This window comes from Pocillopora damicornis, chromosome 12 (genome assembly GCF_964200805.1).
Source record: "Pocillopora damicornis chromosome 12, jaPocDami1.2, whole genome shotgun sequence".
NCBI classification, from domain to species: Eukaryota; Metazoa; Cnidaria; class Anthozoa; order Scleractinia; family Pocilloporidae; genus Pocillopora; species Pocillopora damicornis.
Genome location: NC_142681.1, coordinates 8,724,492 through 8,738,791, shown reverse-complemented (window position 1 = coordinate 8,738,791; position 14,300 = coordinate 8,724,492). Strand labels below are relative to the sequence as shown.

At 40.0% G+C, this 14,300-nt stretch overlaps 1 protein-coding gene across 7 annotated transcripts in view; it reads left to right on the top strand.

Moving 5' to 3' along the window:
- Positions 1-14,300, top strand: part of LOC113676135 (uncharacterized) — a 116,275-nt gene that overhangs the window by 33,563 nt on the left and 68,412 nt on the right. For 6 of the 7 annotated variants that reach the window (XM_089189857.1, XM_089189856.1, XM_089189853.1 and 3 more), the window contains 12 exons: positions 2,364-2,609; positions 3,466-3,558; positions 4,525-4,608; positions 5,231-5,376; positions 6,084-6,273; positions 6,750-7,064; positions 7,478-7,756; positions 8,511-8,837; positions 9,259-9,597; positions 10,004-10,114; positions 10,521-10,727; positions 11,208-11,402. In XM_089189857.1, coding sequence (XP_089045983.1) covers positions 2,364-2,609; positions 3,466-3,558; positions 4,525-4,608; positions 5,231-5,376; positions 6,084-6,273; positions 6,750-7,064; positions 7,478-7,756; positions 8,511-8,837; positions 9,259-9,597; positions 10,004-10,114; positions 10,521-10,727; positions 11,208-11,402 — 2,532 coding nt within the window. Of the gene's footprint in view, positions 1-2,363; positions 2,610-3,465; positions 3,559-4,524; positions 4,609-5,230; positions 5,377-6,083; positions 6,274-6,749; positions 7,065-7,477; positions 7,757-8,510; positions 8,838-9,258; positions 9,598-10,003; positions 10,115-10,520; positions 10,728-11,207; positions 11,403-13,306; positions 13,657-14,300 lie in introns of those variants that run through there. The other variant, XM_089189859.1, reaches the window with a different exon arrangement.

Sequence of the window (14,300 nt, the reverse complement as noted above, 5' to 3'; positions counted from 1 at the left end):
ACAATGTGAGAGTTCTTACCTACGTGAAAGGTTTTGGTTGAAAAAGTCTCCTAAGAATCATCGCATATCCTACTTTTCATTATCAACCACAGAGTTAGAGTGACAATTTAAGGTATACCCATCTTTCCGCATGGCAGTGCATGCATTACTCGACTCTTTGACAACATGTGACTTCTCCATGGTTTGTCAGCGAGAAGCGGGATCTTGATAGAGAAGTTAGTTTCCAGAAGTTAGCAACCAGAATGGAGAATTACGAAATGGATCGACGGAATAAACGAAATTAGAAGAACCGTCCAGTCGCTCAGTGGGGTGTAATCCATAGGCTGAAAACTGAGATTTACTTTACATTCTTAGAGATTTGAGTCTGGAATAAAGGCTGAGGAATTAATTAGTAAGAGTCTTAACTAGCCGTTTGTTTTGTGAATTTTTTTTAGTTCTTTTGACGAGAAGGCTTTTTGTAATTATTCTTTCTGACACAGTTCATTCATAGGTTGGAATCCTACATCCAAGGAAGTTTTTAAAATAAATTTATTTTCGGTCAATGGTCCCTTGAGACCAGTTCCTCAAGAAAGCCAAACGTTTTCGCACTAATCTGCATGTAATCAGCAAACAGTCGTTTCTGGTGATTTTAATAATCACGGAAAACAAACATGTCGCCTGTCGTAATCATGATTGAAGTTTAGCACAAGGAAGGTTCCTTGTTCTCAGAGAGCTAGTGAAGAGACGCGAAAACGCGGTTGTAAAGACTGAACTCGTTTAGTCAGCTCTCAACCACAGAAATTACGTCGAGAAATGTTCTTCAGGATTTTAAACAACGTCGATTATTCGATTTGGTGGTGTTGAAGATTCCAGTGGAGAGAAGGACGCGATGTTTTGTAACTTTGAAACCCAGGTTCGACAACTTCTGTGTTCCTTCCTATTTAACGGCTCTTAGTTGGTGTGAATTGTTCCATAATTGGTAATTTTGATCGCTGCAACCGCGGAATAGACCTCGTTCAGCCTAAGTGTACTTGCTCGATTGTTCGGAGACGTTCTCTACACTGATCTGTTTAGTACATCGCTGAGTACGAAATTCAGATCAGCGAAGTTGATGAATTTATTATCTAAGCCGTCTCTTTGTGTGACATGGTGAGGTCGCACTCTTCTTTCGAACAGTAGCGTAAATGCGCAAGCAAATCAAGTTAAAATATGTTCATCAGACGCTTGTTTGCATTACAGGAGAACTCAAGGGCTGTTTCACGTCATTAGGATGCTGCTTGCTTTACTCTTGAACTGCAAAAAACTTTGTTTAACTTTTCGCGAGACTTATGTCTACATTAGACATTAACTTCGATAAGTTCCCTTTGAGCATCGTATTGAATCTCTAAATCGCTGCAATTTCACGCTAAATCCACTATGAATTAACTTGAAGTCTTGAAATTTATTTGCATATCAATAACACAAGAACAGTAGCATTGACACAATTTTTGATCTAGCGACCTTTTGCCTCTAGGGTGCCTTTTTAACTAGTCCTTCAGAACAGTGCATTGACGTAAGAGGGGCCTTGAGAAATTGGCTATTATTTTTATTACGTTTTTCATCCCGTATCCACATTCCATTAGTACTAATTAGATAATCCAATCACTTTTGAGCACTATCGATCACTTCCGAGGGTTAGATTGTTATTGTTAAAGATGTTTATCATTTGTTGTGTGTGGATCTTGAAAAAAATCCGCCAAATTTCGCAGTTCCTTATTTAAATCCCTTTCAATCTTTTTCATCCGTAGTCATTCCTGTACTGTCATAGTATTTACTGTCTCCTTTTGTATTTTCCTGTACTTCAGAGCTAATATTTTCTAGTTTCCTTCAAGTTTAAAGTTATTTTGCACGTCAGGAAACATTACTTAACGATATCGTGAACATACCAACATGTAAGACCTTTATTTTTTCTCGAATTTATTGAGCAGCACGTCATGCCAACATCTTCGTGCTAACCGCTTTAATAACTACTTGAAGACCTAATTGTGCAACAAGCGAAATAACTAACTACCAAAATCATTCAAAACCTACTTTACAATTCACTACCGAAGGAGCTCCAAAGATAAAAGTTTTCTTTGGCACTTAAGCGTTCAGAGGCGGTGATTTAGTCAGTTCTTAACCTTCAACTCCCATGACCAGACAAAATTTCTCTTTACAATATCAGTACAATATAGAGCAGACAAGCAATGAGAATAAGGGGATTTTTAGTTGATCCAATACCAAATTCTCCAAACTAACATCATACGAATGGTAATGCAGACAGTCAGGAGAATTAGTTATGAGATCTTGAGACCTGAGGAGTTAGAGAGTGAAATTAATTAAATATTGTTCTTTTCCTCATCCAGCGATTTACCAAAGCAGTCTATGAGAGGAAGAAACCGGTGGAAGTTATGCTCGAGCAGAGCAAGCAGTTCTTGAAAGGCAGCGGTCAGCTTCTATCGCCCACGAAGAAAGCCGAACTTGACTCGAAGATGAGCATATTGGAAGCGAGGTGGGGACGACTGCAAGCTGAGCTCGACAATCGGTACATGAGACTTGTGAGGATCCACGAAAAGCTAACGAATTTTGAAGAACTGTTGCATCCTTTCTTGGTATGGTTTGTGTTATTTTTTAAAATTATTATTATTATTATTATTTATTATTTTTATTTTTATTTAAAAAATTGCATCAAAAAATGGAATATTTCCAAAAAATGTCCTCAACTTATTTTTTTACCTCACGAACGGTCCTCAATGTTTTAATCCGTTTGTGGTCGGCGAGTGCCTAAGCTTTGGCTTCAATGATTTTAGATTTTTTTGCAATCAGCCAGTGATGTTGGCTCCTTACCAAGTAGGACACTAAAGGAGACAAAATTTGCATGGTGGAGCCAAAGATAAATGGATTTGAGATAACATTTGACACCTAACGCATGGAAAACAAAGAGGACAGCGGGATGACTTATCAGCCTCTTTGCAATCGTACTCTTTGTTCTTCAGTCGCAAAATGGAATTTCGTGCATGCTTTTTCTTGCTTTATCACACACATCCCTTTGCTTGTAAAGCAAAGAAAGTAGAGATCTTTAAAAGATGCCCTTTTGATGATAATAGCTCTATAGTATTTTGAAAATTTAGGTTTAAAATGTGAATGTATGCCCCGTCACCATTTTGTGTATCTTAAACCATTTCGCAGATATTTCTCAGGGTTGTCAACTTTAATCTTTATTAAATATTTCCATTTGTGTTTACTTTTGGTTTATCGTTGTCTCTTTTGGTGATATTCCTTTCTTATCAAGCGAATTACTTATAGTGTATGATAGCTGCAATGCGGCAAAAATTGATTTAAAGCATCATGATCTGGCTGCAGTAAAACAAAACCCGGAACAAGATTTGGGCGTTAAGGGCGATCCTCTCACAGTTTCAGTTCTTGCTGTATTTGTTCATTTGAGTGAATTTCGTAATCTGTTTTCAGGCGTGGCTCAAGAAAGCAGAGGATCAGGCCAGTGCGATTCTCCTGGATGCCAAAAATATCCAAAGAGCCCAGGACAAACTTCTCATTCACAAGGTTTGCGTGCTCCTATGTAAAGAGATTTAGTTCATTGAACATGGCTTTCCATCAAGATAACGGAACAATGAAATAATGTTAAGCTTCATTTTCCATTTTATCCAGTTTCCGGATTCATTGTCTATACTTTGTGATTGTAACCTTCGATCTTTACCCGTAAATGAGAGATAAGAATTTGTCCTCTCTTCATTCCGCTGGGTATGTCACGTAACAATTTTCTTAGTCACGCAACACCAGTAAAACATTGTATCAAATATGTGTTTCGATATTTTCCTTCAACCAAGCTGCGTGAAACACGTAAATGTTCAATCGAATATTAAGAACCTATTCATTCTTCTTAATGGATGAGGTAAAAAAGTCATTTCAAAATTAAGAAGAAAGTACTTCCTCAGTACCGCACCAATAACTATTGATGCGTAAGAGGTCAAACAATTTTTATTTTCATAAGGATTATTCTCAGAAAAGAATGCCTCACTCAGGTGGAATTTAGAGATTTTCACGCGGATTTAAAGATTATTCATCAGAAATATTACAGCCATTTTTCCGCTTTCAGATATTCCGCATAGAGATGCATCTTTCACGAGGTGTTCTTCATACGTGCTCTTTCGCTACCAATAAAACTAGGGCGAAGTCTTCATTTTCCCTCTTGACTGACGTTCAAAGCGACGCTTGAAAGTTTTGAATAAGGAATTTTTCCATCTTTTTTTATTTTCTTTTGAATTGATAATTTTTGTATGCGTTTTGGCGCGTTTGACATTTTTATAATGCAAATATTTACCGAAGAAAGCTTTTTTTGGACGAGTCACACATAAAGGGATTAATTTGGGTTTGTATCTTTTTATCGTTTGATCCACGTTTCTTAAAGGCCAAACTAAATTACAGTGAACAATAGGCTGACCTTGGAAAAAGGCAACTTAATATTCGCAATACAATCATGTTTCTAAAAATGCTTTCGTTTCAATGTAGCATTTTGTCGACGACGTGAAGGATCACGAGAAAGACTTAAAGGAGGTAAACCAAAGTGGGGAGGACTTCCTACACGAAGCAAAGGTGACCATTTTTCTTTATATTTTATGACAATTGACTGCTAGGAAGTGTGACCATTGATTGTAGACCTGTGTGTTACAGTGACTCATTGGCCGGTTTGCCGTGAGTGAAATTGACCTAGAAACCCAAACATTTAAATTTATGCGTTATTTGAGTACTATCTTCGGTGGTGTTTAAGAGTTTTTAAGGGTGGCATCGGTCTTAACCTTTTTAGATGCGAGTCTTTTCAAGCCTAGCCACCAGTATTTGTTAACCCAGTTTAATGTTCATGTCTTGGCAACGGTATTGTAGTCTTTTTAATGCATTGTGTTCAATGCACTACCCATCCGATAATGACTGTTCATGACGTTATTCAAAGTCGGAATCGTTGAGTTAGAGGGATTCGTGGAGGATTCTGTTCATTCTGTACACCCCAACTTTTCAGTACTTAAATGAACGTCTGCAGTCTCTTGGATGAGCGCGTTTGACTAAAGTTTGCCTATGGACACTCATTGGGAATGTACTTTGTGGGATTATATTTTCATAGCAGTTAATGAAAGGGCCTACTTGTCGTTCTCGTGCATTTGCAGTTGTAAGAAATGTGTGAGCCGGTTTCAACGTGTTAGCTCTGTTTTATTTTCTTTAGGTTTTCCACGCAGAGCTCGAGCGTTCTGTTGCCACATTAGAATCCACAGATGTTGCATCGCCGGCGCAAGTTAGTATAGCGGTCCCTAATGAAAAGTCCTGGGTACTAGAGAACAAGCTTGCTGATATTAACGAGCGCTACAGCAGGTAAAGAGTAATTCCTTACACATTTTTTTGTTTTCTTTTGATTTCGTTGGTGTTTTTTTTTGGCATCTCATTTTATCCTCTATAAAAAAAAAATATTACAAATCGCACAACCTTTTTAGAAATTTACGCAAGTCAAATCTTGATTGCTTTTGAGGCATTACTGATCGCAAGATCTCTTTACAATTCCACGTGTTGCATTTCATGTCGCATTTCGCAGTAAGTAGAGTCATTTTACGGCCCAGTTGTTGACGTTTGAATCGGTATTGACAGTTCAATATTGGGCCGGTCCCCTGCGTTGTGTTCTTTTGTAACACCCTAGCCTTCTGCCCCAGGGGGAACTTGAGAAACTGCGGTGATTACATTCGATAGTTTAATGTACCGAAGGAGGCAATTCTCTCTGTCACCACATGCCAGTGAGGCTAGGATAACCCCGGAAGTTACGACCCACCAGGCTCGAAACAGTTCACCCTTTACACCCCATCATCAGTACGCAAATTCTCCATACTGTTCTCTATACATTCCCAAGATGCTGATAAGGAGAATTTTTTTAAAAAACAATAGCTTCTTTAGTTAATGATCATTTCCTTCATTCTCGTGTCCAGACGATTTGATTCAGTGGTGATATTGTCAGGAAAAATTAGATGCTAGCACTCATAGGGGTAAAAAGATGAATATTTTGCGACTAAGGCATTTTCTCCCCTTCGCAGGCTTCTTTTGCTGATTAGTGAACAAGGAACTATCTTAGACCGATCATGGCGGCAATTGCGTGAGTATGACAGTCAAGCCACACAGGTGTTACCCTGGTTGAACAAAGCAGAGGACACATTAGCCCGGTACATGGCGCAGCCTGTGAAGTCAGATCCAACAGCTATTAAACAGCAAATCACTGAACTGAAGGTAACTGGAAATGATTACAGAAAGCGTTGCAATGCAGCTATCAGAACAAAGATGAAATACCAATACGACTCAATGGGAGCGTACAGTATAAAGATGCTATCTAAAGCGCGGGATAACGCAAGGAACAAAGTCGCTCCGTGGTAGACGGGGCGCTATAGAACATAGCCAATCAGAGAAGACTATTTTGTACCACGTAGTACAAATGAACCAATCATATGTCCGCCTTTGCATATGAATCGCGAATATGGCGATTTGATTTTTTTTGATTGGCTGTGTCCCCGCATACTATTTCCATCCCACTGGCTCGGAGAGTGTCTCGAGTCAGACCAATCTCAACGCCACATTTCCAGACATATTCTTTGCGCGTCAAACTTTTAAAAACCTCTCGACCACGTGGAGAACGAAGTGGGTGGGGTAATAAAAGTGTTAGCACGCCTCACAGGTTGTTTTCCTCGTTCTGATTTGTCTCTCGTCAGGTTCTGCAGACAGAGGTGAATTTACATCAGGCGGAGATCGTAGCTGTCGGGGTACTTGGCCACAGTGTCCAAGGATTGATTCGAACGCCCGAGTTTGAGCGAGGGAAGACGATAAGCCAGCGATATGACGAGCTGTGTGCGAACATCAGTGTCTACCAGGAAAAATTGCAGGCAGCGCTCACCACCTCACAGAACTTCAAGGATGGATTAGATGTTGCGATCAAGGCTCTGACTGAACTTAAGAAACAACTTGACAAAGTTACACCCGTGTCACGCAATCTGATTGAACTCAGGAACCAGGCGCAGCGGTTTAAGGTAACGCGACTAACAGAACAAGAGCTTATGCTTCCAGAAAATACTTTAGCTGGACACAATTTTCATTCTTTTAGCATTTTTTTCTAAGGTTTGAAGAATCCAATTCGAGAAACAACGTATACATGCCTTTACGACTTTGCCTCTTAATCGGTGAACCCACAAGATATAATAAGAAACTCTTAATTATATCTACTTTACATAGCTATGTAGGTTGAGTTAGAAAACTTGGTTTTATAGCAGATGAGTTTGTTTATTTTTGTTAACTCTGAAACTTAGTTGAGAATTCAAGAGGTAATGTTTTGAATCTTAGCTGCAAACGTCGTGTTATAAACGGATTAATGTCAGTATCTGAGCAACAGCGCATCTACCCTCACCCTGACCTAACATTAACCCTAAACTTTAATTTTTCGCAGATTCTTCAAGTGGAAGTCAACCGAAACGGAACATCTGTGGAAGCTCTGAACGAAATGTTTAACTCGCAGAAGAAGAAGCAGAAAGAATCCAAATTGAAACAGCTCAACAAACTCTGGGTTGAAGTGTTGGAAAGATCTGACAATCGTAAGGAAGAACTCAAGAGTGTGTTTATCATGATCGCAAAAGACTTTGAACGCTGGGAACTTGGTATGATCAAGAGGCTCGACGCCGGCGAACTGGTGACTAGTGATATCCTGGTGTTTGAGGAGAAGTTACAGGTGGGATACGTGTGATACTTTGTAACACAAATGAACAATTGGGCTAAGTTGCTTAAGAAACTGTGGCACTACGTCGGCTAAGGTACTACAAGGTAATTTGGTTTTATCAAATTAGTCAATGATGTAAATTTGCCATCGTTCAAGAATTTAAAGCTGACATTTCAAGCGTTAACCTTTTGTCTGAGCGAAATGTCAGCTTTGGAAACTCCCAACGGTGGCCGATTTACACTTTCAACTCAATTGATAAAACCAAAATACTTTTTATCACATTCCGGTTGCCCTAAAGCTTTTCGACAACCCTGATTGGTGTGCCTCTCACTGTCGTATGATCTGTTTTTACGCTGTAATCCTAATTTAAAGACGGAGTGGTACACCAGAGGCTTCGTTAAAAGCGGTCTACCGCCGTCTGTTGAGCTTGCTATTAGGTTCTCATGCATGGGTTTTGCTTGTGGCCATTTTCCGGGCACAGCCCCCTCCTGTTACACCTTTAGTAGCCGCTTGTGGAAAAACTTGGTGAAACTCCTGGATACACGCTATGCTGTTCTACTCGAAACTTTTATTTTTACGATAAATGAAATCTACATCTTAGCAGCTCGAAATCCTAATTTGAATTTACCAGATACTCCGGGAAGGTAAGATGGCTTTGCTGCTGATCTTGTGCAAATACCCCTACTTTCGCTTCAGATAAGAATGGGCAATGAACGATTTTCACTCTATTCATATATACTCAACTTCACCTGTTTTCGTTTTTTAGCATTTCCAAGACGAAGTCGAAAAGATGCGGCCTGCCTTCCAATCCGTGAACCAGGGAGGACACGAACTGATTAATCTGGAAAAGAATAAGCAACAGTCCATCATCCTAGAAACACTAGACCGCGTGAACAAGAACTGGCAGACTCTTGCGATTAAACTGCTCAATACCACGGCAAAGTTTGACGAGTTACAGGAACAGTCTGAAAAGTTTTACACTGTGTACAAAACCGTCACTGTGTGGTTGGACACCATAGAAGTGAGGCTTGTCTCCATACCTCCCGTGGGTCTGGACCCAGATGTACTCAGTGCGCAGATGAAAGAACAGAAGGTAATTTGGGGTTAGAAGAGAAAATGAAAATCTGACTTGTAGATAAGGCTCCAGGAAGCAAAAAGGACTGAATAAAACTGAATGAAGCCGCCGAATTTTCCTCCTTAAGGCACCTGTCGGCCATCATCTTATTAAGTAAAGAAAAAGTTATGTTCTCTGGCAAATATGGTTCGTAAGTCCTTCGCACCCTAACATCAGTTTTGATAATCTCCATACTGTTCTCTTTACATTTCCTTTGGCATTAACAAGGAGAAAAAGAATGACAATCAAAGCTCCTTACGCTGGCGATCATTTCTTTAATTATTATGATCTTCATAAATAATTCGGCGGTATTGATGTAAGGAGAAATAAGATGCTGGTCACTCCAAGGGTTTTCAGGACGTTATGAAGTTATTAAATCTCTTTTGATTTCATTTTGCAGGCATTGCAAAACGAAGCCGTGAATTACAAGGCTCAAATCGATCTGTTGGTTGGCCTGGGGAAAGTTATCATCAGTATTACATCTCAGCACCCCGGTGAAACACCTCAGACTCCGCTTGAGGGGGACTTGACATCAGTGCGCACGCGTTACGATAACGTGTGGAAACAACTGGAAACGAGAAATGTCACGTTGGAGACGACCGTGTTGCAGATGGAAAAATACAGGAGACTGGTGCGGAATATTACAATTTTTCTGGGAAGGACGGAGAAGAGGTTAGGCAAACTAGAACCCGTGGCGGGAGACACTGATACCATTAGACGTCAAATATCCGATCACAAGGTAAGATCTGAAGACCCCTGTCACGCTATGTGCATGACATTAATATTGCGTGACTTTTTGGACACCTAAGAAAGCCCGAAGTAGAATTACTTTCTGTTTGTCACGCTTTTCTTGTCAATGTGCTGAAAGTTTGACCACAATTCGAAGACATAGCACTTTTTTTTATCACATAATAAGCTAATTGACGTGATGTGAAGACTTCAAAGTTGGTGAGAAAGAACACGCTCAGCAAATCGAAGGTAGTGAAAATATGTGTATCACAATGAACTGATCATGGCTCTTTATTTAGCATTCTAGGTTGTTTTAATAAACTGAGGTGTTCACTTCAATTTTGATTTTACAACAGCCATTGGAAAAGCGTTGTAATATATGTTCATGACAGATTTGCTTTGGATTTCCTCGCCAGACTCTACAAAAAGAGATTGCCCAGAACAAAGGAGATGTTGAACTGCTCTTGAAAGCCGGAAATGATTTGTTAGAGGACCGAGAAGGTGCTGCTGGAAGTGAAGAAATCCAGGTAAAACTTAGCTGCTAAAGTTTCTTTACTGCGGTTCCTCGCAGTCGTTTACTGCAACTGTAGGGTAAATGTGGGCAGATAAATTTTCAGCCCCAAAACGAGTAAACCTTGCACTGCGCGCGAGGAGGGGTGGGAAGGGGGTTGAAAGAGCATCCTATAAACTTGCAACGGATCTTGGGATATAAATGATTAATTTTGATTGTGGAAAGTCTCAGTTCACCGTATGGGGTGAGTGAAAACGAGTTACTATTACCTTTGACTGTTAGAGGTCCGGTCTCTATCTATAACCGTGTGATCCTCTCTTTCTTCTACCCCCCCCCCCCCCGGCGAGAAATGGTGCTTTGCAGAAAGGTATTCGATGAGTTACCATGACCATGAACAACACGACTTACTCTGTTCGTTACAGGAAGAAATTGCCAACGTGAGGAGCCGCATGGAGTTCATCGTGGTAGCTTCAAATGATCGACAAAAAGAGCTGGAAAGCACCTGGAGTACGGTCAAGAACCTGGACGAATCAGTCCAGTCTCTCACGGTTCAGATTAAACAGCGCCGCTCGGAGATCGAGGCCCTCTTGAGTGAAGACGATCCCAAGAATCTTAGCAGACGGGTCAAGGTAACTCCCGTGCATGTTGTGATGTCTTTAAACCGTTTAAACGAGTCGTTCGTCATCAAAATTAAAAAAAAAAAGAAATATGGAACTATGTAAAAAAGGGTCAAAAAGAAGGGTTTGAAGTAGCAAGATTGGTTCAAGAACTATTTCTCAAAGGAAGTGAAAAACGTGGCGAGCAGTTGAATTCCCGGGGAAACGTGGTTAAACTTTAAACAGTTTCTTAGCCGTCGTTATGTTACTAGCTTTAAGAACTGATTAATTGGCTAGTACATTTGTAACTACCTCATTCATGGTAATCTGTGTCATCGACTTAGTCCTTTTGAGAGCTTTTCGACTGATGTGTTCAAAGAAATCTAACTTTCCTCATTTTCCGCAGTCTAAAGCACCTATGCACCTTTTCATTATTTTACTGTTTTTTATTATCCCAAACATATTTTAAAATTGTTTAACTCAATTTTTGTTTGTTTTGTTTTGTTTAAATAGGCCTTAAATCACGAAATATCCAGTCTGAAATACCAGCTGGCCAACACCAATGAGTCTGGGCAGGAAGTGATAAGACATCTGGAGGATACAGAACAGGACCCAAGGAGTGTCGTCGATAAGGTGACCGGAGTTAACAACCAGTGGGATCAACTCCAAACTCAGTTGCTGGAGCTAAAAAATCGTTTTGAATTCAAGGTAAGTCCGGAAAGAAATTCCTTGCGCGTCGCTCGTCACGGTTCACACATCACAGTTCACGTATCACGTTTCATTCTATTCACGTTTCATGCTCCACGTCTCACATTTCACACTATCGTTTTCACGTAAACTTGTTCCTGTAGCGAAAACAACCGTGCCGAGGTAAGTGCAGTTGTCATATTAACGTATAGAGAAGTGAAATGATGCCCAAGAGAAGTGGACGTCACGCTGGAAATGTCACGTTTGATGCCAATTTGTGGAGCCGGGCATAGGTGAGCTTCCTTTCCAAGTGCCAGGGAGTAGTGTCTCCCTTAAGTTTATCGTGTCATTACCCAGATCTGTATGATCACTATTTGATAGTGCTTAGTGTGTAGCATCAGCTGATCGAGTGGAATTTGAGAATGATATTCTTGTTCTAGGAATAAATAAAGATTTGTCTCTCTGAAATCGAAAAGCACTGGGTAAAAGTTTAGGGTTACTTCCCACCTTCGCGGGTGTCCTTCGGGAAAAAATTCGTACGCGCGATAGTTTCACTAAAATCCTAGCAAATTATATATCAGGAGAAAGCTTAATAAAACAGTTTACCATAAAAATATAATTTAAGCTACTTTTCTCTTAAGGAAGCGTTAGGAGCCGGTAAGGCGTGAAACGACCGAAGGTTCTATTGAATTTATTGGGTATGGGATGCTGCAGCACGAGCAAAATGGCTACATAGTCTCATTCACAAGGCATCAACCAACAAAGTGTGTCAGGGTTTTTCGATATTCTGATTGGTTGTGTAGATATCGGCATCTAAAGTTGGAGTAGCTAAAAATATGCGACTCGTTTTGCGTAAATGGAAGCTACGGGACAAATATTTCAAATATCAAAATTTTCCGACGCACTTTCGTTTGTCATTACTCCTAGGATGTTTCGGCGAAATTTTACGAGAATGAGTCAAATCTATATACCCTATAAATTTGCTCAAAGTGGTTGTTATCCTCCCAACATCATATACGAGATTTTAGCTTTTAAAGGTTCGCCAACAACTCGCGCCACGCTAGGAGATTATCTCGCCTCCTGAAACCGCAAACTAATAGGACAACGAGACCTCCTGGCGTCAATGACGATGATAAAGATTTCGTGGGAAAAGTAACCCATTCAAGCCCCCCTTTTTTTTCTCGATCGCTCAGGGAAGCGTTGAGGAGGACGACACAATAATGACCCTCATGTATGGCAAATTTTGGTTTGGCGGCGACTTCTTTGTCGAAATCTGGACGCCAGCGTGGAGTTCCCTCAGTCACTTTAACAAAGGATTTTTTTTCTTTTCTTGACAGAATGGTACCCTTTCTTTCTTCTTGGGGCCTGTTTTTTTTTTTTTTTTTACCCAAGGACTTTCTTCCGATTTTTATTTTTCCACGAGCAAAGATTTTCCCATAAACAAAGAGCTTCCACGTATGAATTTTGTAAAGTGCGTGATGTAAACAATATATGGAAATAAGATGAAAATCGAGCCCCAACATGAGCGGTTGCCGCGAAAATTCCCCCAGGGCACTCGCCCAAGTTATGACATCTTCCTGATTTATTAACTGATTTGAAAATACGTTTTTATAAATAACTTGGGTGCTTTCAGATAGATTTCAGATCCTTTTTTTACGGGAACGTTAGGTTGAATGTTTGAATTTCAGTTAAGTCAAATAGAAGAAAAATCGATTTTTTTCGGCCTCTGAAGGTGGGAAGTAACCCTTAGGTACGAGCCTGGAAAGGATCATGGTTGCTTAGTATTCTGCGTGTATTCCGCGAAAAGGAAGGATCTAGACTAGTTTTAGTCATTGAGAGAAAAGATGAACGTGATTAGAAACTACAATTGACACTGTTTTCTTTTGGCTGTTATTGTTCTTAAGGTGTCTTAAGAACGTGTAGAAGGAATGCATAAATTTGTGTTACGAGGTTACTGTAATGTTATTTAAGGCCCGTCAGCTGCTTGTTCATTTATCGTCCGTTTCCTTGAACACTTTTCTGAACATTGACGAATATTTTAATTCTGTTGTTTTTTCAAACGCCCAATCACTTTGTGTCGGTAAACACTCGCTCCGCAATATTGTGCGGGAACAGTTCTGGTTGAACAATTTAGCACGAATCTCTTGGGGTAATTATTCGTTATTGACAAGCATGATCGGTCGCTGAATTCAGCTTCTTAGCCACAGTCCAAATGAATCCCGTTGTGACTGCTGTGGGACGAGTTTTTGGCTTGTTTAGACGGCGCAAACAAGATGTGAGTTGATCTCTAAACTTATTCTTAAAGAGACAGATATGTTAACACCCTGAGACACGGATGGTTTATCTTGGAATGTTTAGCATAAATGTAGTTAGTGTCTTGGCACATCGACTGATGAAAATCAGGGGGCTGGTTAGTTTTTCGGCCTGTTTTTAGAAGATATTTTGTGGGTTGAATTCTTGGTTTGTATTTTGAACACGCGAGTTAATGAAATTTGTATGTGCGAATGCTAACATCACTAACCCAAACAATGCACAAATTATAGTGTGGCAAGGATCAGGTGATGTCGTATTCAGGAAAAATGTACTAGTTTCTGTCTCTTAATTGCCAGTATTCTATTTATTACGACTGATTTACCATCACCTCTGTAGTTGCGAGTAGACTGTTCGAAAAACTATATTGTTCGGTCTTTTAGAAGCGATACATAACTGAGAACTTCCAATTTTTAATATGTTGATGGTGGTAATATTTCGTAGTGTAATATTGATAGTTAGGTAATGTATGTACAGCATCAAATCAACTCCGTCTGTATTGCCCATGAAAAACTGCGAAAAGATGTGGACAATTATCACTTCCATGTGTTTGCTACGCGCCGCTTTGGCCCCGCGGCTGTATTCTAATTGCTTGTGAGGACTGATCTG